The 27,295-nt window shown below is 40.1% G+C and overlaps 1 protein-coding gene across 1 annotated transcript; it reads left to right on the top strand.

Moving 5' to 3' along the window:
- HTR2A (5-hydroxytryptamine receptor 2A) lies at positions 1-25,869 on the top strand. Its single transcript, XM_008929104.2, has 3 exons — positions 1-570; positions 4,596-4,796; positions 22,560-25,869. Exons 1-3 carry the CDS (start codon positions 156-158, stop codon positions 23,357-23,359), a joined length of 1,416 nt encoding a protein of 471 aa, XP_008927352.1. The 5' UTR covers positions 1-155; the 3' UTR covers positions 23,360-25,869.
- The last annotated feature ends 1,426 nt before the right edge of the window (positions 25,870-27,295 follow it).

Below are 27,295 nucleotides of genomic sequence, written 5' to 3'. Positions count from 1 at the left end.
TTTCTACATCACGCTAGTGGCAAGAATACAGTCAACAAAAGATTGTGGTCCCTCAACTTCTGGCATGGACAGCTGAGGAATATAATGTCCAATGGTGACACAGGGTGATAATTTCCTGTTTTTCACTATTTATCTCTGTGGTTTTGGACTTAACAATGGATATTCTTTGTGATGAGGAGAGCTCTGTGAACCCAACAGCAAACTCCTTCATACAAATAAATCAGGAGAGAAGACTCTACAGAAATGTTTATGGAGCTGGAGAGATTAATATATCGCATCTCATTAACTTGACTGTGGACTCTGAAAATCTAACCAATCTTTCATGTGAAAGTAACACGAGTCCACCGTGCTACTCTTCCCTGATTCAGCTTTCACAGAAAAACTGGCCAGCTTTGCTGACAGTAATAGTGATTGTTTTAACCATTGCTGGAAATATTCTTGTCATCATGGCTGTTTCACTGGAGAAAAAACTACAGAATGCCACTAACTATTTTCTAATGTCACTTGCAATAGCTGATATGCTGCTGGGTTTCCTTGTCATGCCTGTGTCAATGTTAACCATTCTGTACGGTGAGTATTTGCTGTATAATCTACTGCATGTATCGAGAAGCTTTAAACATTGCATGCACATCCTGTTGTAATTATCATTTCATTCTGTCACTACAGAAAATTGTAATCATTCCACGTAAGTTGAAATATATGTAACTGGTTGATGGATGGAATAGGTGAAGTACTTGAATCTTTTCCTACTTTTTATTTCTAGTTACAGGCATTTAAACACAGGCCAGAACATTAGTTTATTACTCAATTGTTAAATGAATTGTCTCAAAGTGTGTATGAAGATGCTTTGTTTTCTTTATTGCTTTCAGGATTTTTACCCTGGCTTATAATTTTTATATTCCTAATAAGAATATAGGGTCCTGCCAGTTACTTTGCTCTGCAAATATGCACAGAAGCACCTTTAGATTCAAAGTAGGCAACCCTTCAATTATTTTTAATTAAGTAATACAAACGTAAATAATTTTCTTATTCCCAAGACCCTGCTTAGACATCTACTTACCAGCAAATGCTGGAATAAATATTTTGAGAGTTAAAAAATGGATGGAAGAATTAATTCTACCTAATTTTTTTCAGTAACATTTACAAATGCAAAGCTATGATTTCTTAAGAGAAGTTATTTGAGAATTAAGTTAATAATGGTTCACAGTTCATGCCCTTGCAGGTGCTTAATAGCAGCTCTTCTCATTTTCACCACAATCACTTGCAGCAAGCTCACATAGGAAAAAGCAGCACCCTATGTGTTCAGTAACAATATTGTCAGGCTGCTACTATCTCTAAACTTCAGAAATGAGTTTTCCAGTGCCACAACTGAATTTCTACAGTTCAAGAAGAAGCTAGACAACATCAGGAGGAAAGTGAGATTGTTTAAAAGGTTTCTATTGCTTCACTATTTTGGGACTAAAGGTCTAAGCATGAACCTGTGACTTCAAGGGAGATTTCATCCAGAAAACTGAGTTTGCTTTCCGTAGCATTTGCAAACTGTATTTAGCATCGGTGATGGTGTAACGCTGTGATTTATTGTATTAGTGTGCCATTACCTTTGGAGGGAGAAACAGTGTAAAACAGAAATTGTCCGATGAGTGCGATTTAAGTCGTGCGCGATTCCCTGAGACAAGCAACAGGGACTCCTGCTGGCCAGGCTCCGCTGCCGAGGGAAGAGGCGCCCGAAATCCGCGGCTTGGGAGGGAATTTGGGGGTTGGGGCGCTAGGGGTCTTTCCACTCGCCGTGAAGCCGGAGCGCTCATCGCGGGGAAAGGCGGTACCGCCCTCTCTGGCGACGGCCGGCGCGGAGGAGCAGCAGGGCACCTAAAGACGTACTGGAGAGGCTGTGTTGACTTTGCCTCCTCTCTTCCTGCTTTTTCCCTTGCAAGACCAGGAATGGAAGGCCTTTGCAGCGTAACTTGGAGTAGAAAATCATCTGATGGTGGACACAGGTACCAGGAGAGCTGTCTGGTGTGGTGCACTGTTAACCTCCAGGATGACCAGTGATGGCACAGAGGGAAACCTTCCCTTACACAGCAGCATTTGCTTGGCCTCAGCTGCTTAACTTCAAACCCATCACATGTTGACAGTCTTGAACCCAAACTGGCAGCCTTTGCATACACCTACTCTGCCAGAGCACCTCAGAACCTGTGGAGCAAGGGTGCTCCACCACCCTTTCCACAGCCCCTCAAAGGGGCTGTTTTGCTCCAGAGAGATATGATTTTCTTCTTGAGAGCTTTACAGCTACCATGGGCAATTCTGGCTCTGGTGCCCAGCCATACCAGCTATGTGCCTGCCCCAGTATGCACCTTTTGGGCCAGGCAGACTTCTCCATCCACCCAGCAGCACCAGCCTCTGCTGGAAAAAAAGACATCCAGCAAGTCCTACCAAGATGGACGTGCCCACAGAGCAGAAAATTGCCTGGAAGATATTATCTACACCCTTCCAAAGTCTTACTGCATCCAGAGTTTTCTCCCTCATACTTTCCCCTCTCTTGAACATGTAGACTTCAAGAAGTTTATCTGCCAGATGCTGTTTTATCCCTGCGCCACCCACATTTATAGCAAGGACAAGAGGTCTAGAAGGATGTGACAAATATGTTCCCGAAGGTCACTGAAGCAAGAGAACAGATGTATGTTGTCAAGTATAAAAATACTTTAACGCTTTTCCCTCTGTAAACTGGCCTGGCCTGACAGAGGGATGCTACTGGGAAGTCATGCCCCTGAAAGCCAGCCATCATGTAACACACTCTGGAGACCAGACTTCCTATTGAAAGACCAGAAATCATGATAAAACACATCCATAAAAGCTGTATGGCTTGTCAGCTCATATTGGAGCAATCCAAGAGCACCAAGAAAGATGTCTCCTCAGTGCCCACTGAAACTAAATTTAAGTAGGCACAGAGCTCTTCTGCCTTTCCCTCCATTCCTGCTGTTGTAAATATTATACTGTGTCTCCAAAGGAGACAGGCACTCCCCAAAATACTAGCATATTCTCACAATATGAGCTTTGCCATTGCCCCACACCACACTGTCACAGGCCGCTTGAATAATATGCTCTAAATTAAATCACTAAATTAAATCAGATAAGGACATGGATAACTGCAAAACTTGCTCCAAGGAGCAAGTGATTAGTGCAAGTTATTAGTGATTCCCTGCAGGAATAGAAGGACCTTTGAATGGGGGTCCTGCGGGGTTCTGTTTAGCCTAGGTCTGCTCAGTACTGCTCCTAACAACTCATATAGTGTATGGATTTTGAGCTTACACAGCTTTCTAAAAGCACCAAGCTGGGGGAGGTTACAAGCACTCAGAGAGGCAGAATGAGAATCATCAACAAGCATCTTGACCCCTGAAGAGAAAGTCTGAAATCAACAAACAACATTTAGTGAGGATAAATGCAAAAGTAAAGAAGCAAACCAACTTCTGCTGGGGAGATTTGTCCAGGCTTCAAGAATGATGAAAAAGATCTGGCTGTCAAAATGTGTTATAAGCTAAACATGCATCACTGGCATGATATTTTCATACAAAAGGCACTCATCATTCCAGGTTGCATAAGTAAAGACATTTCCTTCAACAGCCATGAAGCAACCTTGTATTTCACTTTGCAGTCAGGAGGCCTTTGCAAGAGTACAGAGTCCTGTTTTAATCACTGAATGGTACACAAGATGCAGATAAATTAAACAGATTCTAGGGCAGAGAAAAAAGAAGGACAAGAGTTTTAAAAGCATGATCTGTAATAAAAAGATAAAGTACTTGGCTTTTCTTAGTCTGGAAGACAAAAAAAAATAAACACAAGACTCGACAAGACATGATAGCCATCTTCTGATAGCCTCCAGAAAGGAAAGCAATCAATTAATCTTCATGGGTAGTGGAAAGAACAAGGAAAAAGGAAAGGCTTAACGTGCAGCAAAGAAGCTGTAGGGTTGAATATTGGTAAACACTAATGTGTCAGTTTTGCATTGCTTTTCCTGGAGGAGCCTATCAATATCCATTGATAGAGGGAATATCCTTAGTCAAGTATATGGTTGATGGTTAAAGACAGGTGAGATAAATATCACTCATATGCAACAAAATAATTTTTTCTTCAGTTGCCACTAAATCCAAAGTTTCAGTTTCAGAATTCAGGCAGCTTTGCATATCAGCAGGTGTTGATAATGCAGTAATTATGTGGATAAAAAGTCCTGAAACAAAATTGAGAACTTGCAGGTTTACAATGAGAAAATTTCTTCTCTTTTCATAGATTTGCTGCCAGAAATGGTTAATCATAGCATCAAGCATCAGTGTTATACAAATAGAATTAAAAATAAAAAACATATGCTGCCTGTAGCCTGGGAAAGAGGCAGAGTTAACCCTGAATCTACAGAGTTAGAAGGCTGCAAGCAAATGAAAGTATTTTCTTTAAACAGTGTCAGGTAGCTTCTATTGAACCTACCACTTACTACTACTTAGTACTTACTACTATCCTCCTAGAAAGACCTTCCCCACTGAGACGTATGTGTCACAACAAAAGATGTATGCTACATCTTTTTCTGATGTCAGCTTTCTCTTGTGCAGGATACACATGGCCTCTACCTACAAAGCTCTGTGCCATTTGGATCTACTTGGATGTGCTTTTCTCCACTGCCTCCATCATGCATCTCTGTGCCATCTCACTGGATCGCTATATTGCCATTCGAAACCCCATCCACCACAGCCGGTTTAACTCAAGAACTAAGGCTTTTGCCAAAATAATTGCTGTTTGGACCATATCAGTTGGTAAGTGAGGTAATATTTCACCATGTAATTGCAGATTTCTAATTTTTGAGAGGATTTTACATATATACTGCAGTCAAAAATTTTATTCTCTGCCTGCAATATTTTGCTTTCAATAGCCTAAGAAGTGCTGTCGTGTAGCAATTCTGCAGTGGAAATCAACAATGGGAAATGGAGAACTGAGCAGCACTGTCACTAAAAGAATATACATCAGCGATAGGACTATTGCATTGAAGTTTGTTTTAAAGATGTGTTTATTTCTCATTTTGATTATCCATCATTCCCCTAACATCTGAAAAGAAAAAAGGTATATCAACTGAAAAAAATTATTTTGCTGTTTTATGTAAGTCAGTTGTTCCCAGTTTCTTATTAGGGTAATTTGCTTAAAGATGTTTCTTATGAGCAGATCTTCTCTGCCTTTCTTGGTGCATATGGTGGGGAATTTATGCGCCCTATTTAGGAGACAACAAATGCTCTGTATACAGTGTGAATGAGAGGAGTTTCTCCAGAGGACAGTTCAGAGTTACAGTCTAAAGTCAGTGTTCTGAATGACCCAGTACATGAATCTCTTTTTGAACTGGCAAAACCCACATCCCCAAAACTAGGCATGGGAGCACTGTTCTTCCATTCCCATGGTGGCAGCATGAGCAGAGCAGTCTCATGGCATGGGAGGTGGAAGTTTGATGTGTGATGCCATCAGGGATTTCCTCACATACCTGGGGCAGAGGCTCTCAAATGCTTTGAAAACGCAGCTCCCTTTCTGCTCTTCTGCTTTTGTAGACCCTTGAGCACTGGCAGCTCACTTATCCAGAGGCAGGAAAAATTCACTCTTTCACCCTGAAAGAAATGAGTGCTGTCAGCAGTCAAAGGTAATTAGCTGCCTCCCTGGCTAATACAAATCATTGCAAGTGGTAATTGTGATCCCTTACCATTCTTCTGAGGGGAAGGAAAGGAGATGATGTCTACCACTGATGCCTGCCTGCTGCTCTAAATCATCTCCTGACCTCCCCTGACTCCCACAGTCTGAGAAATAGCGGTCTGGGATTTACATGATTTAAAATAGCTGTATCTTCTGCTGCACAGCAAGAAATAGTGTGAGCCCTCACTCAACAGGAGGATGTTGTGACCTCCAAGACTTAATGAAGTTCAACTGCATCATGTGTGCCTCTGGGCACATAGTTCAGCTGATTAGATGCAGATGTTTAGCAAAGGCCAGGTGAACCCCACCCTAAAAATGCCTTGCTCTCAACTATAAAGGAAACCTATAGCAACTCAGATGTAGATATCTTCATTTAGATTAGATGAATTGTACCTTGTCTCTCTACAGTCACATTTTTATCAATCAAGTAGAAAACATATTAATTATTCTGTCCAGTTTTCTCAGTCTTTAAAACCCATTAAAAAGTCAAGCAGTCCTTAAAATTGTATGTACTGTGTTTGTCTGCATTTATGTGTGGTACCTCATGCTTAGTGTGTGTGAAATTACTATCCTTTTGAAACATGAATTCACCGAATGATCAGAATGACCATTCCAGAGGCAAACCAGTGGTCCAGCATGCTTAGTATCTTTTCTCAGACAGGGGCTTACTGCCAGAGTATCTGAATTAGCTCCCTATTCAAATGAATCCATAAAAATATATTATTTAAGCCCTATTAGTTAGAAAATGGTTTATGTCCTGTAGCAGAACATAGCTTAATATTTAATTTCAAAAGTTACAACTTCTTTGCAGTAATAACCGATAACTTACCCATTGTAAAAACACCTTTTTAGCTCTCTAGAGAACCTTAACAGCAATAAGATAAGCTGCAGATATTTGTTATTGCTATGGCAAGGTTCCTATTTATATAACTCTGAAAAGTACAACTCTTTATTTTGTTGGAAATTACTCAGCTGTGGCATGAGTTAAGGGGATGGAGTCCTACTTTACTGAAGCTGGCTAAGGATACATGTAAGGGAACAGTGGATGTCAGGAAAGCAGGTGGGCTGCTAGGCTAAACTCCACCTCATTCACACATAGCCTGTCATCAAAAGAGTGAGAAGGTTAAATAGATATAAATGAATGCAGGCAAGCACACTGAGGTGGGCAGAAATGAAGTGGTGTTGAGCTGGTTTCTAGTCCCATGGAAGCAAGGGGCATGGGGAGATGAGTTGAAGGAAGAGGGGTCAGTTCCCAGCATGCAACAGTGTCATGGATAAACTGGCAAACGGGATGTGCACTCCAGAGTACAGACAGGGAAGAAAACACATAGCAAGCTATAAAAAAGCTGACGGGCTAGTCACTGCCAGGCTGGACTGAGTTTACGCCATGGCACATCACTATATTATTAGAAAAAAAAAAGTCATTATTTTAAGGAACCTTGACAGATCCCAGATCATCCATGCAACCTGCTGTGAGTCATTCATCAACCCTGTCCTCCTGACCTGCCACCATCCAGCTAAGAATATGTAGGAAATGGGTTTCTGAAGGTTCTTTCTATATTGTTTACTAGTAGGACAGGCTTCCTGAACAAAGAGGTGTTCTATGCATCATTTACCACTTTCTAGACTATCAGTGCTACTTAGAGTGTCAGGGCTACAAAAACTCTTTGCATTTTCACATAGCTGTGGCTGAGAACTCTCCCCAGGGTGAAGTGAGGGTGGTCAGGCACTGACAGGTTGCCCAGAGAAGTTGTGGATGCCCCACCCCTAGAAGTGTTCAAGGCCAGGTTGGATGGGGCTCTGAGCAACCTGGTCTAGTGGACTGTGTCCTGCCATGGTAGGGGGGTTGGAACTAGAGGATCTTGAAGGTCCTTTCCAACACAAACCATTCTGTGATTCTGTGGTAGCTGGCACAGGCAGAGCCAGTATTGGGAACAACACAACCTGCACAGTGCACGGTGTGGCTGACATCTGACTTACAAATTCAGATCCAAGGTTTTGCTCTCCAGCCTCAGGTAGATATCTTTTGACTTCCCCATGCTTCTGTAGTTTGCAGCTCAGCTGGTGCCCTGTGAACCCTTTGATGCATTAGGTGGAGGGTAAAAAGCAAGAGAAAGAAATGAAAGATGTTATATTCTCCTGTGCAGAGGTTCATTTTAGCAGAGGAAGAGGGGAAAACAGCCAACAGTTGTGTGTTGCCAGCACATTTAATAAGTTCCAGTGTCCATGCAAATAGGTCATGGCTGGACTGAACAGCACTGATGAACACAGGAGTTTGTTGGATGATACCTTCTACCACTCTCACTATGGAAACAAACTGTTTAATCCCACCACTTGTTTTTCAATTTTCTGTCCTTCAGCTCATCCTTTTTCTACAAGAGGATCTTTCTTCTTCTGACATTACGGTTTAATTTCTTTAACAGCTTTTGACGAAGAGTCTTGTCAAAGCTTTCTAGAAATGCAGGAACATTACATCAGTTGGGTTACCCTTATCCTCCTGCTTCACTGACTCCTGCAAATACTTGTAGATGATTTGTAGGGCCTGCAGAAGTTCTTGTAGTGCTTCCCTATCTACCCACATCTCCTTCATTATGACTTCTAATTTACCTAAGTAATTACACTTTTGTTCACTACATTTGTAATTTTCCTTCTATTCACTACATTCATAATTTTTTCCAATTAATTGATCCAAAGACCAGTCAATCAGTGATTTTCCTTTCATTGGCTTCAGTGACATATGAAGCATTTTAAAAACAGCAGAAAAAAAGCACAAATAGTTTGATTGACCTGACTTCTGAAATCTTGACTTTCTCAGTTTAAAAAAATAAATATGTGCTAACATTTGTTTTTGCATTTAGTGAAAGAAAAGCATTTAGCCAGCAGCCTTTCTTTCACTAGACCATACAATGCCATGGGCAATTGCTTTAAAATAGATTCTAATTACTGTAACAGATTCTAATCGTGTCTTTAATTCTTAAATCATCCAGTACCCACGGTGGCTAGATAATTAGATTATTTGTAGCTGTTGAAGGTAAAAGCCCATTAAACCCTGAAAATTGTTCCATTTGTTTTAAAGCACAGAGGTCATTACTGAGAATAGGTGTAAAAAGCCAAAGCATTTCCCCTTGCTAGAAAAATTAGAATTTTGAATAGAACTGGATTCTATAGAATTGTGAATAGAGCCTATGCTAAAAATATGGGTAAAATACCTTTGAGTCCTAAGTGGGACTAACAAACACACTGGTTTGCAAGAGGCTAACAGTGCATCATTCCTTCTTCCAAAAATCCTTGAAAGGGTCGCATAAAAGACTTACAGTCATGAATGTTAAGTCGTTATATATATAACATTCCTCAGTTCTTATTTCTCTCTATTCCTCTGTTAATGGTCTAAGTAATGTGAATTCTGATGAAACCCAAATACCCTAAGCTGAGTTTTCTCTTATCATTTCTCACTCAGCCTACACATCTGTTCACTGCCTTCAGGCAGTCTCTGCACTCCCCAGTCACTAACAACTTAGATTTATTCAGTACCTCTCATGCAGAAAAAAATTCCAACATCGAGCTGGATGCAGCTGGTAAAATACCTCCCACCACATAACTAAAATTTTGCCATTGCTTTTGAGACTTCAAAAATTAGAAATACTGTAGCATGTGAAGCAACATTCTCCAAAGTGCAGGGTGAAGTTACCTCCAGGTATACCAAACAAGTCCAGTGCAACTGAGCCCCCGATAATTTGGCAGCTTTTGCTGACACAGAGGCTTACACCTCCTCCACAGGCAGCCTGCAATTTCTCTGTGTGACTTCTTGTTACCCTACAGAGTATGAAGGGCCAGGGAAGAAGCAGGGATTGGGAGAGTACAACCACCAGTGTCTCTGGATTGTGGTTTGCTGAAAACTTTGACTTCCTTCTGCCTCACTCCTCCTTCTGCCAAGGACAGCTTTCATTTGAAAGTCCCTTTACAGTTTTCAAAAGGCAACAAACAGTCAAGAGGTGGCAGGTTGGGAATCCCCATCCCGAATTTGCTACACATCCATTTTTTCCAGACAACATAATTTGCCATTTCATTCAAGTCTAATTTAGGGATGGCTTGGCATAGGAAAAGACAATTTGTTATAAAATGGAATATACTGCCAAAATATATAAAATTGCAAAGAATTACACACTGAACTGTACTCTGACAATATAGATTTAAAGTTGAGCACCTAAATTTGGAAATGCTGCAGCTAAACTTGAAATACCTACTACACTACCCTCTTTCCCATGTAGTCATACACTTCACTTCTATTTCCTCTTTTGAAAACTTGACTTTGCATTCTAAGCAGTTTTTATAATCATTTCCTTGGTCAACAGGTCTTTTATTTTTATCATACTCTTTAAATCAGAGTTTGAGTATAATCAGAGAGTGAATATACTCTTTGCTCATTCCAGCTGGAGGATCTCAAGGGCAAATGTAGATTTTTTTGTTTGGGCAATCCCCTGGAACCTTTAACATTTGTGGACATAGTGGTGACATTTGTGGACATATGGTGACATTTATGCCACCATAAAAATAAAAGGCCATAATGATGTTGTCAAAAATTGTTGCACAACATATAGAGAAATTTGCATCAATTATAATGAAATTTCTTAAATGGCATGAAATTTCTTAAATAAAGTATTAGAGATTCAAATCAACTCAGAAATAGACTCTTCATTCTATTACTTTATAGAGACACAGTGTATGAGGCTCAGTAGTCAGCAACAATTTTTTCAGTAGAAAGTTCATTGCCGTACTGATGACTCCAACAGTAGTGACAACTAATGAATGAACAAGCCCTTCCTATATAGGTTGTCTGAGGGAAGGTAAAATTCAGTTCCACGCAATTGACATTCATTGTTGTGATGCACATTTCTGAGTTGACTAGCACATGTATTCTGGTTATGAGACATTACTTGAGGTGGTTCTGAGAAAGAGACATAAATATCCTATTTACTTTCCTCATTGATGTCAATTATTCCTGTATTTCCCATGTAACAGAATCCTTTACTTGATTTGTTGTTCCCAGAAGAGTGAACGCATCTCATCCACCAGACCATCAGCTTACCACCCATATCTCCCTCTCATAACCATGAAGGTTCAAAAAGCTTGCATTTTAAACTTGTTTATGTTTTTTTCATTATCTGACACGGATGTGTTACTAACCTTATCGTTTTCTTTATGAAAAAAATGCTCAAAGGAATGTTAATGATTGAAATGCTTTCTGAATTCTCTGGATTTGGAAATACAGAGATTAAGAAACAACATAGGTTCATATGTCCATAGGGATACATTTCCAAACTAGACACAATGAGCAACCTGGCACACATCTGGATGGGGTAGAACACATTATATCAGTAGATATGTATCATTAAATGAAGAATAATTAAATATAAAAATAAAGAATATTATGTATACATTTACAGTATTCTTTGGGTAATTACATCAAGATGATATAAAGGTTATTGCCTGTGAAAAAGGCACACACTCATTTTGTGAGCACTTCTTTTGCAAGAAACATTCTGCCTTACGGGTGAAAAAAAGGAATGAGGAGTGGCTACAGCACTAATATGTGGTGTTTCTTTCTGCTTTGGTTTTATTTTTAAAGGCAAGTTGTAAACAATAGAGCTGTATTTTTAATAGCAGAGCTATGTGGAAAGAACCTGGTTAGTTAGGGTACTGATGAAAGAATTTGCTAATTGTCTTTTTTTTAAACTTGTCATTGTTTTGAAGACCACAAGGACCATGGTCCTCTTCCTCTTGAAGCTACAGGCAAAGAAACATTAATTTCACTTGGTCCAGGCCTGTCCTATTGTCAGGTTTCTTTAAATGAATAAGTTGGTGGGTGGCAATATGACCTACAGTATGGCCAGTCTCTCTTTGTAGGATATATCGGAGATAGATATATCCATAAATGGAATGTGTTAAGAAAAAAGGCAATAACAGCATAGTATCTATTATAAATTACTCCCCCTCCTCTGAAAGGATGTACTTTTTAGCCAGTCATATTCCCAGCACAGTGTACAATACATACAAGCATCCATAATGGATTTCCCATGTGGAGGGGGAAGGATGAGCCTGGGTCCTATTGCAGGATACCCTTTTCTGCAGAAAGTGCAATGTGAGGTGCTGCAAAATGCAGAAAGGACATGTTCACAGGCTGCTGTAGTCTTTTCCCAGGAGGTCTGTACGATAGTACATGCTCAAAAGGGGATTCCATGTTGCCAAGAAGTTACTTGAGCATCTTTAGTCAGAGAAGTTGGGATTTCCACACAGCAGAAGCCACATACAATACAGATGAGCAGAAAAGAAGTGTGCAAGGAATTATGCTGGGAATTATAAACTCTGTCATCTGTACACTGTAATTGCATTTAATCATCTTCTAAATGGAAAATGGTGTTGATAAAGTAGCACTGTGTCGCATAAAAGAAAATGTCAAGAAGAGATAAAATTTCATTCATTTAAAAATTATACAGAGCAATTTCACAACTTCTTTTATGCATTTTAAAGAATTAAATTTGACTTAAGCCAGATGTTGCATTTTTTGATATTAAGAAAGATATATGTATCACAGAATTCTACTTTCAAATGAAATCCTTACATTTATCCCAATTAGCAGGAATATTGCAAACTATCACACACTAAGGCTGTAATTACCTTTCCCCATGCATTTCCTGGCCTGGACCATTGGCATCCTTTCTAAGCAGAAGCCCAGCAAATACGAGTCAGAGGTTTTGTTAGAACTGAGACAACATATTTCTAATTACCTGCAACAAATTTAGAAATACCTATCAGCAGATTTCTCCTATGATATCCTCCAGAGTCATTGATGGAATATAGCCTGTTGAACTCCTAAGATGTTCTGAAACCAGGCTGTGGCATTGTGATAAGGGCTCTCTTTTCTGGCTGTTCAAAACTGAAATCTGTGTATTTCACAGCATTCAATCCTGCTTTTATGTTGAAAGTAAATCACACCCACTGGGAAGACTTGTTTCTTTTTGGCAGAACATTGCCCTTGTTATCATTTTGTATTTGATCTGAGTTTCGAAATGTCAAATTGACCGCTACTGCTAGGATCACAGACTGAGCTGAACTGTGAGTATCCTGACAGAAATACTATTTGGATTTAGTTTAAGGTGCACTGAGTAAGCAGTGTAAATTTCTCCTTATAAGCACAGGAGTACCCAGAAGTTTTAGTTTGAGTGTTTACCAGTTAAAACCAGCAGTGCCTTGCATATCACTACAGGACATGAGGAGATCCCTCCTATATTTCTTGTTGCAAGGACAGTTTATGTATTAATTCTTCATTTTCAAGGTGCTTTGTGACATTTAGCAGAAAGATAACCCTAGGAATCATGTTACAGCACCCATAGATACCTGTAGATGGGAAATATGGGCAGATATGATTTATCCCTTTTTCATCTCTTCTTCAACCCTGCCTTCTAAATGTGACCAAGGCATTGACTGACTCCACAGAAGAGCAGTTCAGTCAGGCTGAAGGGCATTAGCCACAGGGTGGGCAGTGAAACATAAAGTACAGCATCCTGAATCACGATCTGCAGACCAGTGCAGGCCTCTAAGCTGCTTCTCATTCTGTTTTTCCTTCCAAATTATCCATCACATCAGGGCATCTACCCCGATAACTCTCCAGCCATTGCTTCAGTCTCCTTGTATAATTAGTGATAAGCTGACCGTTTGCCCAATCAGCAGCCTCTGCAAGCAACCACAAAAGAAGGTATGGAGAAAAAACTGGGACATGGTCTGAGGTCTACAAAATCCAGAAGAATTACAGTTTTGGTTATCTGTGGCCTTCAGATGGAGTGTGAAATTGTTGTGAAAAAAAATAATAATTAAAAATTTTATCTGATAGTTACATTCAGTCTCCTTTTAAACTACAAAAAAAGGCCAAGTAGCACTGCTGAAGAACTCTCAGAGATACCAACAGAAATCTGTTCCATTCAGTGGAGGATTAAGGCAGAGATCAGTAAACTAGCAGCACTCAACAAGTCACATCATGTAATAGTTAAAAGCCCAGAAGTATAAAAACTGGGATAGTAGAGGATCTTGTCACTTAGACTGCTCCAAGAGGCATCACGTTAGTTGCTTATGGTAGTGGAATATCTAAGATCTTTCCACAATTTCTAGCTTATTGCTACGATAAGTTTTCTACTGTGTGTGCAGCATGTATATCACATAATAAATTAGCCCTGAGGACCCCTCAGGAGATTCATAGCTAAAAAGACAGACTGATAGTGTGTGATCTAGGAGGATCCTGTAACAAAGATATGATATTTCTTTCTTTCTCAAAGCACAATTATTCCCAAATCTATTGTCCTAGCAGGCAGAACAGGGAACATTGTGAAGCCATCCAACACAGAATACAGAGAGGTCCCACGCTAAACATAAGAGATATAACAGGTGGCTGGAGTTGATCCCACACAGAGGCACTTTTCAGATTAACATATTTACCTAAACCAGTGACAACCATAAATTTGTAACTTCTTTTGAGTAGAAATTAAACCGTTGCTACAGAGAACTTAAAACTCACATTAACTGAGTACACAGAACAGAAAAAGGGTGTTTAACCTGCTCCGCTTCATTTTGCTGAGCCACAGAACTAGCAGTCTTAAATAGAATGAGAAGCACATTGTCCTTCTGCACAGAGCTAGGCTGAAAACCTGCAGAATCTCTTGCAATTTTTCAGGCTAAATATTCAGCTCTTTACTCATTACTTCTAATGACCACGGATGAAGGGGTTACACAGCTGACATCAGTCTATGTTTCCTGGAGGAGAACATCAAGCCCATCTCCCTTCCAACCCCCAGCTGATGGCAGGATTGTAACTACTGTCTGTCTTTCTTGGGCTTGGGCTCTGCTCAGCCAGCATCCTGTCCAGGCTTAGCCAGACACCATCTTAATATCTACTCTTTCCAGGCTCAGGGACAGTGATAAGTCTCAATCTCACCAAAGACCAGATGCAAGAGGAGCAATTTCATCTCAGATGTGATGTGGCGATGTGGTACCAAAACACTGCTGAATGACTCCTGTAAACATTTCTTTGTCCCATCTCTAAGGATAGGCTAAGTTTTCACATGGGAAACACAGAGATGGTGCTTTCTCAGTTAACAAGTTGGCTCTACATGGCATGAATAGTATGCTCCTTACTGGTTGGGTTGAGTGAAGAGGAAAAGGATTTTTAGGCTGTCTCTATTGTTGGCTTTTAACCTGCTGGACATCCTGGAGCCAAACTGCTCTATCTGGCCTTCTGCTGCAAAAGCAGACCCAGATACCTTCTTGTCTGCCTCTTCTTTCCTGTACATGAATTTATAATGTCTTGTATTTACACAATAATCTACACAAGGCAAAGACATTTACTTCTTGTCGAAAGGTTGACACCCTTACTGAGTCTAGGGCTGGGGTCTTCTGACATCTTTCTCCAGGTTTAACATCACTAAAATATTCATAATAAGACCATGAGGTCTAACCAAGAACAGTAAAAAGAAGGTTAATCAAATCCATGGCAGACCTGGAGAAGAAAATGGCATGTATTACACGTTACTTTCTTCTTGAGCCGTATCGTACAAAATTCTATTTACTCGGCAGTTTGGTATTTCTGACTTGTTTAGAAAAAGTTATGTGCCCCTCAGTAGATATAAATGCCATAGTAAACAAGCAGATTGAATGCAAGTATGTGTCATCTAAAAGAAAATTTCTGTATAAATTGAGGAAGTCTTTTAATTTTCTATTTGCTGGCCCTAGAGGTGAAGGTTTTACCTGCAGGTGTTTCATACAAGCAGTATGCTAACTCCAAGAAGGAAGACTTTTACTCTACAAAGACAGAATCACTGCAGAGCTTCAGTTAAAATGTGGCAACAGGCAGTCAGTCACATGTCGAGACGGTCATTACCTGGGAATAACTACGAGCATGTTAGGAAACAACTAAAATAATTAATGTTCAAATGAGGTACCAAGACTAGCTTTCGGACATGTGACTGCCTCTCTGCTTATGAAACACCAGACCAGGCAGCACAGCTTTGTCCAACAGTTTCTTATCCCTTGGAGGCTTCGCCTCTGCCCACTGCAGTCAGCAGACAGTGAAAGCAGCCTGTGCCAACCTGTGTGGGCACTAAATTAAGAGGGTTTGGTTGCAATAACAAGACTTTCTCTTTCAGCTCATTCAGTTGAAAATGCTGGGATCTATTCACCATTGCTCTCTGCTGCACACATGAATGGCATCATCTGAAATCCCCAGTCCCTGGATCGTTTTTCAAAAGAAATTTCTTCAGGACATTTATAAACCTTTTTTTATTTATTTATTTTCTAACTGTTTGATAAGTGTAGACTTCTATATGCCTCTGCTACTCCTTTTAGTGACTGAGTAACCATATTACATAGAGGGATAACAACTTCTCTCACTTTGAGATCTCTGTGAGAAGCCAATAAGCACGGCAGAAGCCTTAACCCAAACCAAAGATAATCTCACTAGCTGAAAAGCAAAGACTGTGTTTGTGAAGAGGCTCGACTGGAAATTACTATGCAAAAGGTCTGGAAAATCCAATGAGAAAATAAGAAGGACCAGACTGTAAACAAGTCCTGCAGCACTACTAACAAAGAGGATTTGAGGTGTATATAAGCAGGAAAACCACTTAAAGTCAAAAGCAAAGAGACTGCTTCCTGCTGTTGGATTCTTGCTGCCTTTGGGCTGTTTGCACATTTTATAAGTGAATAGGATTATACCAAAGCAGCAAGCGACTCCATCAGCTGTTGCCTCTCTCAGAACTGACCCTGCTCTGAGCCCTGGATTTCTAATCACTTAGGTCAAAAAAGGGATACCTGTCCTTCATTTCTTGCACTGTCCTCCTGGTAATTCTCCTCTAATCCCATTTCTATTTAATTTATTATCACATTCCTCTAAATTAATTTGGAGAGACACACCTCTGCTCTTGTAAGAAATAGGTTTCAGGAGTGAGTACATAAATGAGAAACATATTAGGAAGACACAGACTTCTCTGATTTTGTTTTTCTGAAGTGAAATAGATGATTTATGCCATAAAGGATCAATTACAAATATTTTCACACATAAAAGGAATTTAATCTATCTTCTACTAGGCTAAATAATATGTTTCCTTAGAGATTTTCCAAGCTGCCAAGAACAAAACCATTTTAAAATTAATAGAGTAATCCAAGTATTACCTGGCACCCCCTATGTGAAGTTAAATTTAAATTAGTTTTCCTTTCAGTTGTATTAAATAGAAGATGTGTGACCAACTAAAGTGTTCCAAGGAAAAGGCACAGAAAACCACCTGTGTGTGCCCTTGAATAAAGGACTAAATTTAGTTTATAAACAGTGATGTGGAAAATGTCTGGACCCACTCTGATTCCAATCCTATGAGGACAGCCTCTCAGGATGCAGAAAGGAGACGATACTCCACCAGCATTATGACTCACTCAGCTCTCGAAGAAATCCATCTGAAACAAGTATTATGCGGGGATTTGTGAGAGAAAGCTCCTCACCCACTCCTGCCCCCACCAACAAATGTACCTACTGTTAGGGAAGAATTCCATGCTTGTCTCACACGTGAGAAGAAATTCTAGCCCAGGACTTTGGGGACACTGCCACACTGACTAGGAAAGGCAGAAGTTTTTTAACATTCATGCTAACTAGATGCAGCCTCAGATGGTGATTCTCAGTCCACCCAGAGCTTTTCAACATCCCCTCTCCCCGGGTGGAAATTTTCTGATTCTGCACTGCCACCCAATAGCAAACTGCACAACCTTGCTATTGAAAATGTGGCTGGCACTATTTTGGCAGCAAAAAATTATAACAGTGAAAGGTTTGCCATGACTGGAAAGGAATTGATTGGGAACATTTTCAGGTGCATGCAGAAAAAACAGCTAAGTGTTTGCAGCTCTGGGGAAATGATGACTCCCACACTAGTGAGTGCCAAACACCAAGCAGAGACATGGAGCCAGATTGAGTGGCTCTTCTGCAGATGTTTAAATAAAAGTAGCTGTGGTTAAACTCCAGCTCCTGATATAAGATTCAGGCATATTTACATCTTGGATACTCAGGAGAGAACATGGTCCATGGTCCTCCCTCTGCAAGTGACTGACTGTGGCTTGTGTTCCTAGAGCAAGCAAACACACACCATGGCAGCCCAAATGAATAAATACTATTTTGTGCGGTTATTTAAGTAAAAAATATCAAAAATAATATGATGGCAGTGTGCAACAAGGAAATTTTTATACAACATGAAACAGAGTATGCCTTGGGATGTAGCAGGCGAGTGTACATGGACTACTGTTTGTTGTTTGAATGTGTAGATGTACCAAAGGACAACATTTTCTGACTACAAAAAGGCATCAGATACTGGGCATGGGCCTTTATAAAGAAATTAGACAGTATTGCCACATTGAGCTGCTTGAAGGAGAGACTGGTTTCTCCAAGCAGAAATACTTTCAGATTCAGTGTCACAGCACATCTCTGTGCAGTGGCCCATGAGCTGGCCTGTAACCTGGTATGTCTGAATCAATGTGAGTGCTAAAACTTCAGATGGGGAGGTTTTTTTCTTTTTTCATGAGAAGGTGAACCAAGGTGCCAAATTTTATTGAGAAACTGTAATGACGTTTCAAAAAGGTGATTTCTATCCCTTGGACATTTATCAAGGTACATGGTATTAAGGCACACAGTATTAAGGCTCATTTGAATTAAAATAATTTGAAATGGATATATGTGAGGTGAAAGCATGTGACTGACAGTTTCTGCTTGAAGGAGACTTCACAGAAGGAACCTTGACCTTATCAGTTCACCCTAAGTAACACGAGTGTGCCATCCTGCAGGGCATATTGTAAATTCTAGCTTTAATTTATTGATAGCCTCAGCAGCTCAAGGCAGCTGCAAACCCAGTTTACCTGTCCAGCTAAAGTGGTTTTCTGGCTGTTGTATACCTCTGAAGTCAGCAATGTGTTCCACTAAATCAACCTTTGTCAGTTTTACCAGGCTTTTTGAGAGAACAAAAAGAAGGATGCCATTGCTTTACTTCGTAACCTTTGGTGTTTTCAAGAGCCTTTTGTCGTTCTGAAATTGTGCCCAAATGCTTGAGGTTTAATGCAGGATTTATTACTGCTCTTTATTGTTTGGGATCTGTTGTGTGGTTTATTAAAATCCCTAGTTTGAGACAGCCACCTTGTATAAATCAAGCTGTATAAATAAACCACCTTGTACCAGAGGAATATAATATTTACGGTTTGTCCACAAGGGAAAATGTTTAAAGTGGGAATGTCAACTGGAAATGGAGTGGCTAATGTACCTTCAGGGCTTGGATGTATGTTCCCATTCTGTGCTGAATGCTTCCTCGTGCCTCAGTTGAGTTTGTTTTGGAAGCCAAGAAAGATAAACCATAAAAAAGCCCTCAGGGGATAACTAGGTTTTTTCCAGATTGACTTTGGGCTGGGGGGAGCTGGAAACATGGAATGGGCAGGGTGTGGAATAGCTGTTCTGTTACAGCCCTATCAAGTTCTTTCATCCAGATCTTCTGTTTGCACATGCTCCATTTCCCAAATATGTGTTTGTCCCTACCTGGTAGCACTGCATGACCCTTTCTTGTGAAGCTTATTTCCTTCTTATGACATTTGAATACTCAGGCACCATCTGTATCTTCTTAAACATCCACAGTCACCAAGAGCAGGGAGTTGGAAAGCAAGGACCATAAACCAACAAGGAATTATACTTCTGAAACAACAAGATCAAATACATCACTGAGCTTCAACTTCCAAAGAATTCATTTGGTCAGCTGCAACAATGTTAATGCAATTTATACCAGGACTTTTTGTTACGGATTTACAGTTTTGATCTTGACCAAACCTCAGTGACATGTGGGTGATATTCTTGGCCATATGTGATGCTTCCTAAAAATTCTATCATAATAGTGGATGTGGATTGCACATGGAAGCTCCTTTTTTTACAGTTTAAACATGACTGCCTTTGAATTTGATCCCTGGGTCCTCATGGGATTTGCTATACTCATGCTGCAGAAGCCAAAGACCACCTTTTGAAGATGGACAAACTCTTCTCCTTTCAGGAAGGGAGCAGTAAGTTTAGTCCCTGTAGAGATAGGAAAACAGAAAAATGGGCTGGAAGTTTATTTATTCCATGCAGGAATGCCACGATATAATTTGTGGGATCCCCTGCATCAGCTGAACTGGGGTGTATACAAAAAGCAGGCTACAGCTGTTAGTGTTCTTTGCCATTGAAACGCGGTACCTCTGCTGTTTTCAAACTATACAGTCCTCTTACCTGTGGCTGTAGGGGAAAGATGCCTTGAATGGTCACTCAGAAAAATTTACATGACCAGCAATGCCTTCTACAGCTCTGATGGGTGCAGCACTTTTGTGCTTGTTAATGGAATGACAAGGAAATGTGGAAACTTCAGCTGCAAGCTGAAGCTCATTTCCATTTTTTAAAGCCAGAAATCTGGGTTTAGATGCCAGTCTACAGAAGCTGCTAACAACAAAACAAAGCAGTTGGGGATTTGCTGCTCTTGTGTTTCAGGTGAGGAGTTGTAACTGACTTAGGCCCTTTACTTGAAAAAGCGTGCAATTATGCTAAAATTTTCCTCTTTCTAGTGCTGCTGCCTCTGCACTCGCCTCCTCATGCAGCTGAACCATAAGGTAGTAATGAAAGGCATCTTTTAACTCTGTCAATACCATTGTTTATTTTATCTCTGCAGTTCACACTAGGTCTTTGACTGAAATATAAAAACAGCCTTGCTGTTATCAACACAGGGCAGAAGCAGACTGGAAACTTGTAGTATTGCTCTGACTAATGCTGTGTCTTCATGCAGCTGAAGTTTAATGCTGGAAGGCACTGTGTGCCTTCATCACCCCTTCAACTCATCCTAAAAAAGAAAAGGAACTTCAAAGCATTCCTCATTTCCCTGGAGGAGCTCAACAACACAGATTACTCAGCTGCAGCTGGGCAGTCTGGCTTCCTGCAGGTGACCTCTTCCTCCATGCTGTCAGTCAGATTAACTTGACCTTTTTAGCCAGAAGCTTTCCTGGAGTCACTTGAAGTTTCTGTCAGCTCAACTCAGAAGGTGCCACACACTGCACAAGTTTGCATATTAGCCACCGGCTTCTCCTAGTGCAAGTTCAAGCATTTAGAGCTTGTGCAGCAGGAGCAGAAAGGGTAATACCACAGGCTCTCCACCAGCTTCTGCCCTGGGCAGATAAGAGCAGCACTTTTCTAAACTGGCCTGAGACATTGCCATGACTCAGTTCAAAGTTGCAAAGATAAATTAAGCTACAGTGTTCTTAGAAAAATAAAGGTCTTTGTAGAAGTTCCAGAAGCACCAAAAGACTGAAGCATTTGAAGAGAATAATAGTCTAATATTATTATTACTGTTATTATTTTTTGTATTGAACCTGTACTCCACAGCCTTCCTCTAGGACTGGAGGTGTTGCACTGGCCACTGGAAGTGTGTGAAATGAAGAGATAGCTTATGCTTTTAAAGGGCTCCCAGTCTAAGCACCAGAGTGGGAAGAAGGGAAAGAGAGGTAGAGGGAGGTTCCATTGAAAAGCTGATGTTTCAGAACTCATCTGTGAACCAGTAGGGACATTCTTGGGCATACATTGAACAAAGTAGGGCACATCATCCTCCTCACATCATAAGAAATTCTTCTCTAATTAATGTTTTTCTTCCTCTTAAGCCAAATACAGCGACTGAGATTTCTGTTAAAAAATGCAAATCGAACTCAAGCTCCCAGATTATGCTAACTTTTCACAGGAATCAGACTCCTAGCTGCTTTTATCCAAACAGGGCTGCATTATCACCCCCTGCTTCACAACTCCACTTCTGCTGTCTTCACAGCACATCATCCCTGTCACTGTCTGAACATTGCCTCTCATCGAGAGAAGCATGGAGGGGAAGAGACAAATGCTGAAAAAAGCCCAAAAGAACAAGCAAAGAAACAGCAGCTGTTTGATTTTGCCCAGGCACTACCAGCATTTGCAGAAGTCCCTGAGGAAATGACTGAGTAGGTTGAAGCAGACAGAGCAGTCCAAGGAGAATGGACTTCATCCCCTTGCCTTACCATCCATGACAAGGCAAGGATGCAGCACATGCTCCAGGGAAAGACAAAGTTCGCATAGCTGTGTGTTGAGAGGGCAAGCTCTAGCATTTGGCAATACTGTGAAAGGACTTTTGCAGTTCTGAAGGGAAACCACATCTCAGGCTGCCTCATATTGGTGTCTCTCAGGGCTTAACTTGTCCCCATTGTTCATTGCCATTTCCATTGCCATGGAAAGTTTTTTTAGCATTTAGACTACATTGACTGTATGGAAATTACAGGAAGAGAAGGGAAAGACCCAATGAAAGATTACTCGTAGACCTACTATAAAAAATTATCTTTTTTCCTGACACCAGAATTTCCCAGCCTACACAGAAACCAGTGCCAGAACAGTTCTAATTCTCTACTGTGAAACAGTCCAAGATCACTCTTAAGTCACTTCAGAAAAGAAAGACAGTATCATCTTGATCATAGTTCATAAAAGCCTTTGCAAAGGTGGCAGGAACCAAGACGCAAGTCTGGAGATCATTATAAGGGGACAAAATCCAAGAATTTAAGGAGTTATGCTTTTGTGGCTACCGTGTGTCATGGGACAGTTGGATGTAAACAAATGTATTCTGCCTGTGGCTGAGATAATATGCTAAGATCACCTCAGCCAGAGGTAAAACACAGGTAGATGTTTGTTTATTTTATTCTTGGAGACTGGAAATGTTGTTTTTCATTATTGTGTTTAATCTCTTCTTTCTCTGATCCACCTTCAGGTATCTCCATGCCTATACCCGTCTTTGGACTACAAGATAAATCTAAAGTGTTTAAGAATTGCAGCTGCTTACTTGCAGATGAGAATTTTGTTCTAGTAGGTTCTTTCGTGGCGTTCTTCATCCCTCTGACCATCATGGTAGTCACTTACTTTTTAACCATCAAGTCGCTGCAGAAGGAAGCTATGCTATGTGTGGATGACATTGGCCCAAAGACCAAGTTTGCTTCATTTAGCTTCCTCCCTCAGAGTTCCCTGTCCTCAGAAAAACTCTTTCAGCGCTCCTTGAACAGAGACATGGGGACTTCTGGGAGAAGAACCATGCAATCCATCAGCAATGAGCAGAAGGCTTCCAAGGTTCTTGGCATTGTCTTCTTTCTGTTTGTTGTGATGTGGTGTCCATTTTTCATCACCAATGTGATGGCTGTAATTTGCAAGGAGTCATGCAATGAAAAAGTCATTGGAGGACTCCTTAACATATTTGTTTGGATTGGTTACCTTTCTTCAGCTGTCAACCCACTCGTATATACACTGTTCAATAAAACCTACCGCTCAGCTTTCTCTCGTTACATTCAGTGTCGCTACAAGGAGGAGAAGAAACCTTTCCAGCTGATTTTAGTGAACACTATCCCAGCACTTGCATATGATTCCAGCCAGCTCCAGCTAGCACAAATGAAGAGTTTGAAAAAGGAGGCAAAAATGATGGCTAAGGATTACTCAATGGTCACAATAGGAATACATCATTTGGATGGTACCTCTAAGGGAAGTATCAGCCCAGGGAACGAAAAGGTTAGTGGTGTGTGATGGCTGGCAGCTGCCATGACAACCACCGTGCGTTTGCTGAAAATTTCACCTGGCTGGGAGAAGCTCTGATAGCTTAGGAAAATCAGCCCTGTTCAAGAGACTTTCCAATAACATCATATACTCCTCATATTACCCTGTGGATGAAAAACAGGGTTTTAATGGTATCAAATGTGCAATTTTTTTTCATACAGTACTTTGGCTGTTTTAAGCACAGGCTTTATTAAACTTATTTTTTTAATATTCTAAAGGATATATTTCTTAAAGAAAAAATGCAATTTCTGGTACTATAATATGGGCTGTGAAGAAACTTACGCCTTTCTTTTCTCTTTGCAAATGAAAGCTAAGCTGTCCTTTGATGTTCTTGCAGAATAGGCTCCAGCTAGTTTGTCTTGCTACAGTCGAGTTTTGTTATCATTAACTGAATGAGCACTTTACCAAATTTTGAATAAAATTATGGTTAATTTGCTAATATATGTTTAAAATAAATTTTAAACTATTAAAGAAAACCTATTAAAACTGCTATAGATTAATTATATGGGCATTTTTTAAACTGTTTAATGGTTATTTTTTCCTTCTGAGTAACCATTCTGAAATGTCACTGGGCTTTTCTGCTGTTTGTTCTGTATTTCAAGTTAGGAATCTTCAGAGAGAAATTATACTTAAATGATCCTTTGTTTCTACCACCATTTGTAATCTTTATTTTATGTATTGTAATTTATTTCTGTTCAAAAATTTCATGTGTTCGTGTTTCATGTGTTCAGCTTAAAACTTGAAAGTAATATTTTCAAAAGTAATTATTTGGATTGATTCCCTGCTCCTTCCCACTGGTGTTGTCAGGGAATTAAAGTGAGAGAAGACTGGAAAACCAGGCACAACATTGCTAAATAATTTCAGGAACTGTTCCAGGTCCACGCTTCTGTTCAATTCTAACAAAGGCTGATTTAAGTTATGTCAGAGGAAGTTTTGCATGAGTAAAGCTTTCAGTAAAAGGTTGCAGCAGATCATCTCTCATTGTTTTTGGTTTAAAAAGGCCATTTTGAAGAATGTCCTCCTGGTTTTGTTTTAGGATTTGTAGGGCCAGAATTATTAGAAAACTTGTAGTTGCTAAAAATTGTTTTCCCTAGTTTTGCTGTATTGCTGTTAAGGCAGATTGCTCAGGAATGGTCAGTAACTTGCACTACTAGGACTCAGCCTTAATGAAATATTTATGGGCAAATGGGGCTCTCTTGAAATATAACAGGACTTTTAAGTGGCACTGTATTCCACCTGCATAGTTCCAAGGGCAGAATACATTCCATAAAGAACACTGTTTGACAGACACGCCTAGTCAAGAAACTTCTTTCTTTTGGGCTTCACAGCCAATGTCACTGAAGCCAGTGGGACTTTGCTGCAGAGAAGAAATATAAATGTTGCATTCACTGACAAAACTTAAATCCAAGCATTTCATTCATTCCATAAATTTTGCAGCCATAATCTCATTAGAACCAGGATGTATTCCAGTTTCTCTGGAAAAAACACTGCCCATCCAGAAACCAAACTCCAATACCTTTATCAGTCCTTCCCTTGAAGTTTTCAGTTTTCACAGAACAATTAAATTTCCACTAAGTCAAAGAAAGAGAAGGACAGAGAGAAACTGAATCTGATTGTAGCCTACTAGCTGGGAGTCTTTGGGAGAAGTTTTTAGCTTAAGATACTGATCTGTGGGAGACAAGGTCTTAAAAGCTGGCTGGGTATTTGACCAAATTCAAAGAAACCGATTTTGTTGTTATATATACAGTATACCTAAATCTGATAGTTTTATGAGCCCTTTCCTCCAAAGTGGGATAGTCAGAGCCACCATGCACTGGTCATACAGGAGCTCTGCATGCCTCTGGTGACACTGACTCATTCCACAGGCCTCAGCCTCCATCTCTGGGTCTAAGTGTCATGCTGTAGCCCCGTTGCAGTGATGCGTGTCATCTATCAGCTCGCGGTCATTAATGGCTTTCCCCTGGGAACAAGCACCTCAGGGAATAAGTGGGAAGTAATAAAACCAAAGGTTTTTTGTGAGTAGAGGTCTGAGGCTCAAGATCTGCCACCAAAACAGATTGCCTTCATATGATGATAGAGGATTGAAGGCCTTTAAACTTGTGTGTGAGAGGAGAGGAAATACAGGGGCTTTCACCAGTGGAGGGAATTGCCACATTTTGTGTCTGTCTAGATGCAAGTTTCTCTGGCCTTGCAAGAGAAAGAAGTAGATGGGACAGCCAGCTTTTGTGTCTTACTGCCCATTTGTGCCAGGGAACAAAGCCTACCTGCATACTGTATGATGCATATGGCCCTGCGCTTCTCCAGGGCTCAATTCCTCCCAAGACTCCTGAGGCTCCAGTTGCTGGTCTGCACAGCCTCCTTCACCAGCTTGCACTTGGTAAACTGTTATTGAACATTTAACAATCACAGCTTATGCTCTCTGCTTACTGTCTGCATTTCACCCGTGTGGCAGAGCAGATCAGCTCACCATTTCTCTTTCATTTCACCTTCTGTTCCTCTTCCACAATGTCAAATTGCTCAGGTTGCAAATACTGACAGGGAATACTTCACTACAATCAGAGAGAGTTTCAATTACTGGCTTGAGGTTTCATCAGAAAATGACTCTGAACAATCATTTTTTTCCAGCTTATTAAAATAAAACCTATGTTTTGGACCTAAGAGGATTGACAGCATTTCTTTAATTGACAGCTGGAGATAACATAAGACTTATCTTTTGCTTAGAAAGAGGGATAACTGATGCCTGACATTTTGGTTCTTTGAGCACTCAGGAGGTTTTATTGAGTGATCACCAGCTTTTGCCTGAGAAGCCTCTCAAAGCCAAGAATGCACAGCAGTTAAAGACCAATATCTCCAGCTCTGTGGACATTTTTGACAGTTTAGTGAGGCCTGATTCTGCCATCTTGCACCAAAATGTTAATGGATTTTTGTGCAGTTTGCCTTAGTGAGGATGACAGTCAGGATCTGAATTTGTTCTAGGCACCATACCAGACCTGCAGGAGGTTGTTCATCAGTAGATAGCAATTAATAGATTCATTATGCTGCAGACAGATGACAAAGTTCAGCTGTTTTAAACCAGGATTTACAGCACTGGGTCCACACTTGGGATGATCACCACAGTTTAGTATGACCAGCTTCAGAACAACACTTCTATCTTGCAAAAAAATGTGAATGTTTTCATTACGCATCAGACTGGAACGGAAATTTTTATAATTATTCAGTTAAAAAAAAAAAAAAGAGAAAACATTCATTCATACAGATTAGTTCAGAGGGTTAGGGCCATCCCCTACCTCACAGGAAAAGCATGCTGAGTCAGTCTGTCATATCTGCATCCAAAAAACCCCACTTCATCTGAAAAAAATTTTAACCAACAATTTTTCAAGTAGATTGACATTTTATTACTGTTAAGACTGTATCTGAAAAATGTCCAAAGACATGAAGCTCACCATGTATCTCCTAAGCTGGTGTGCATCCTTTATACACTTCAGGGTAAAAATTCCTATGTATCTATCCCATCCAATCAACCATGCACTGTACTTATATAATTATTGCCAGACAGTGAGATGCATTCTATTTTGAATACATATATGTTTGCTTATGTAAATACATAGAGAAAAACATTTGCTGTATTTTGTAATGTTAATGTAAAATGGTGTTCCAATGCTTTATTGTTTTGTCAGATCCCACTGCTAGTAAAGCAGATTAAAATATTTAAATGCCATCAGTTGTTTTATAAACTGGAGGTTTGTCTTAAGTAGCTAATTTGGTTTGGTTTTATTTTTTCCACAAATACTCAGTACAATATCTGCCAAAGGCTAAAGTAATTTTAAATATTTTGCTGGACAAAAGGAAATTCTGCATGTTGCAGAATTTAACTGTCTCATTAAACTGGTCCAAAATGAGTCATTG

The sequence above is a fragment of the Manacus vitellinus genome, unplaced genomic scaffold (genome assembly GCF_001715985.3).
Source record: "Manacus vitellinus isolate BGI_N305 unplaced genomic scaffold, ASM171598v3 scaffold_2_pilon, whole genome shotgun sequence".
NCBI classification, from domain to species: Eukaryota; Metazoa; Chordata; class Aves; order Passeriformes; family Pipridae; genus Manacus; species Manacus vitellinus.
This window is presented reverse-complemented; position numbering and strand designations above follow the sequence as displayed.

Bases quoted from the DNA above. Each gene is read 5' to 3' on its own strand.
- HTR2A (XM_008929104.2), top strand. From the start codon at position 156: ATGGATATTCTTTGTGATGAGGAGAGCTCTGTGAACCCAACAGCAAAC. The intron at 571-4,595 runs GTGAGTATTTGC...TCTCTTGTGCAG, and splicing joins AATGTTAACCATTCTGTACG to GATACACATGGCCTCTACCT. The intron at 4,797-22,559 runs GTAAGTGAGGTA...ATCCACCTTCAG, and splicing joins TGTTTGGACCATATCAGTTG to GTATCTCCATGCCTATACCC.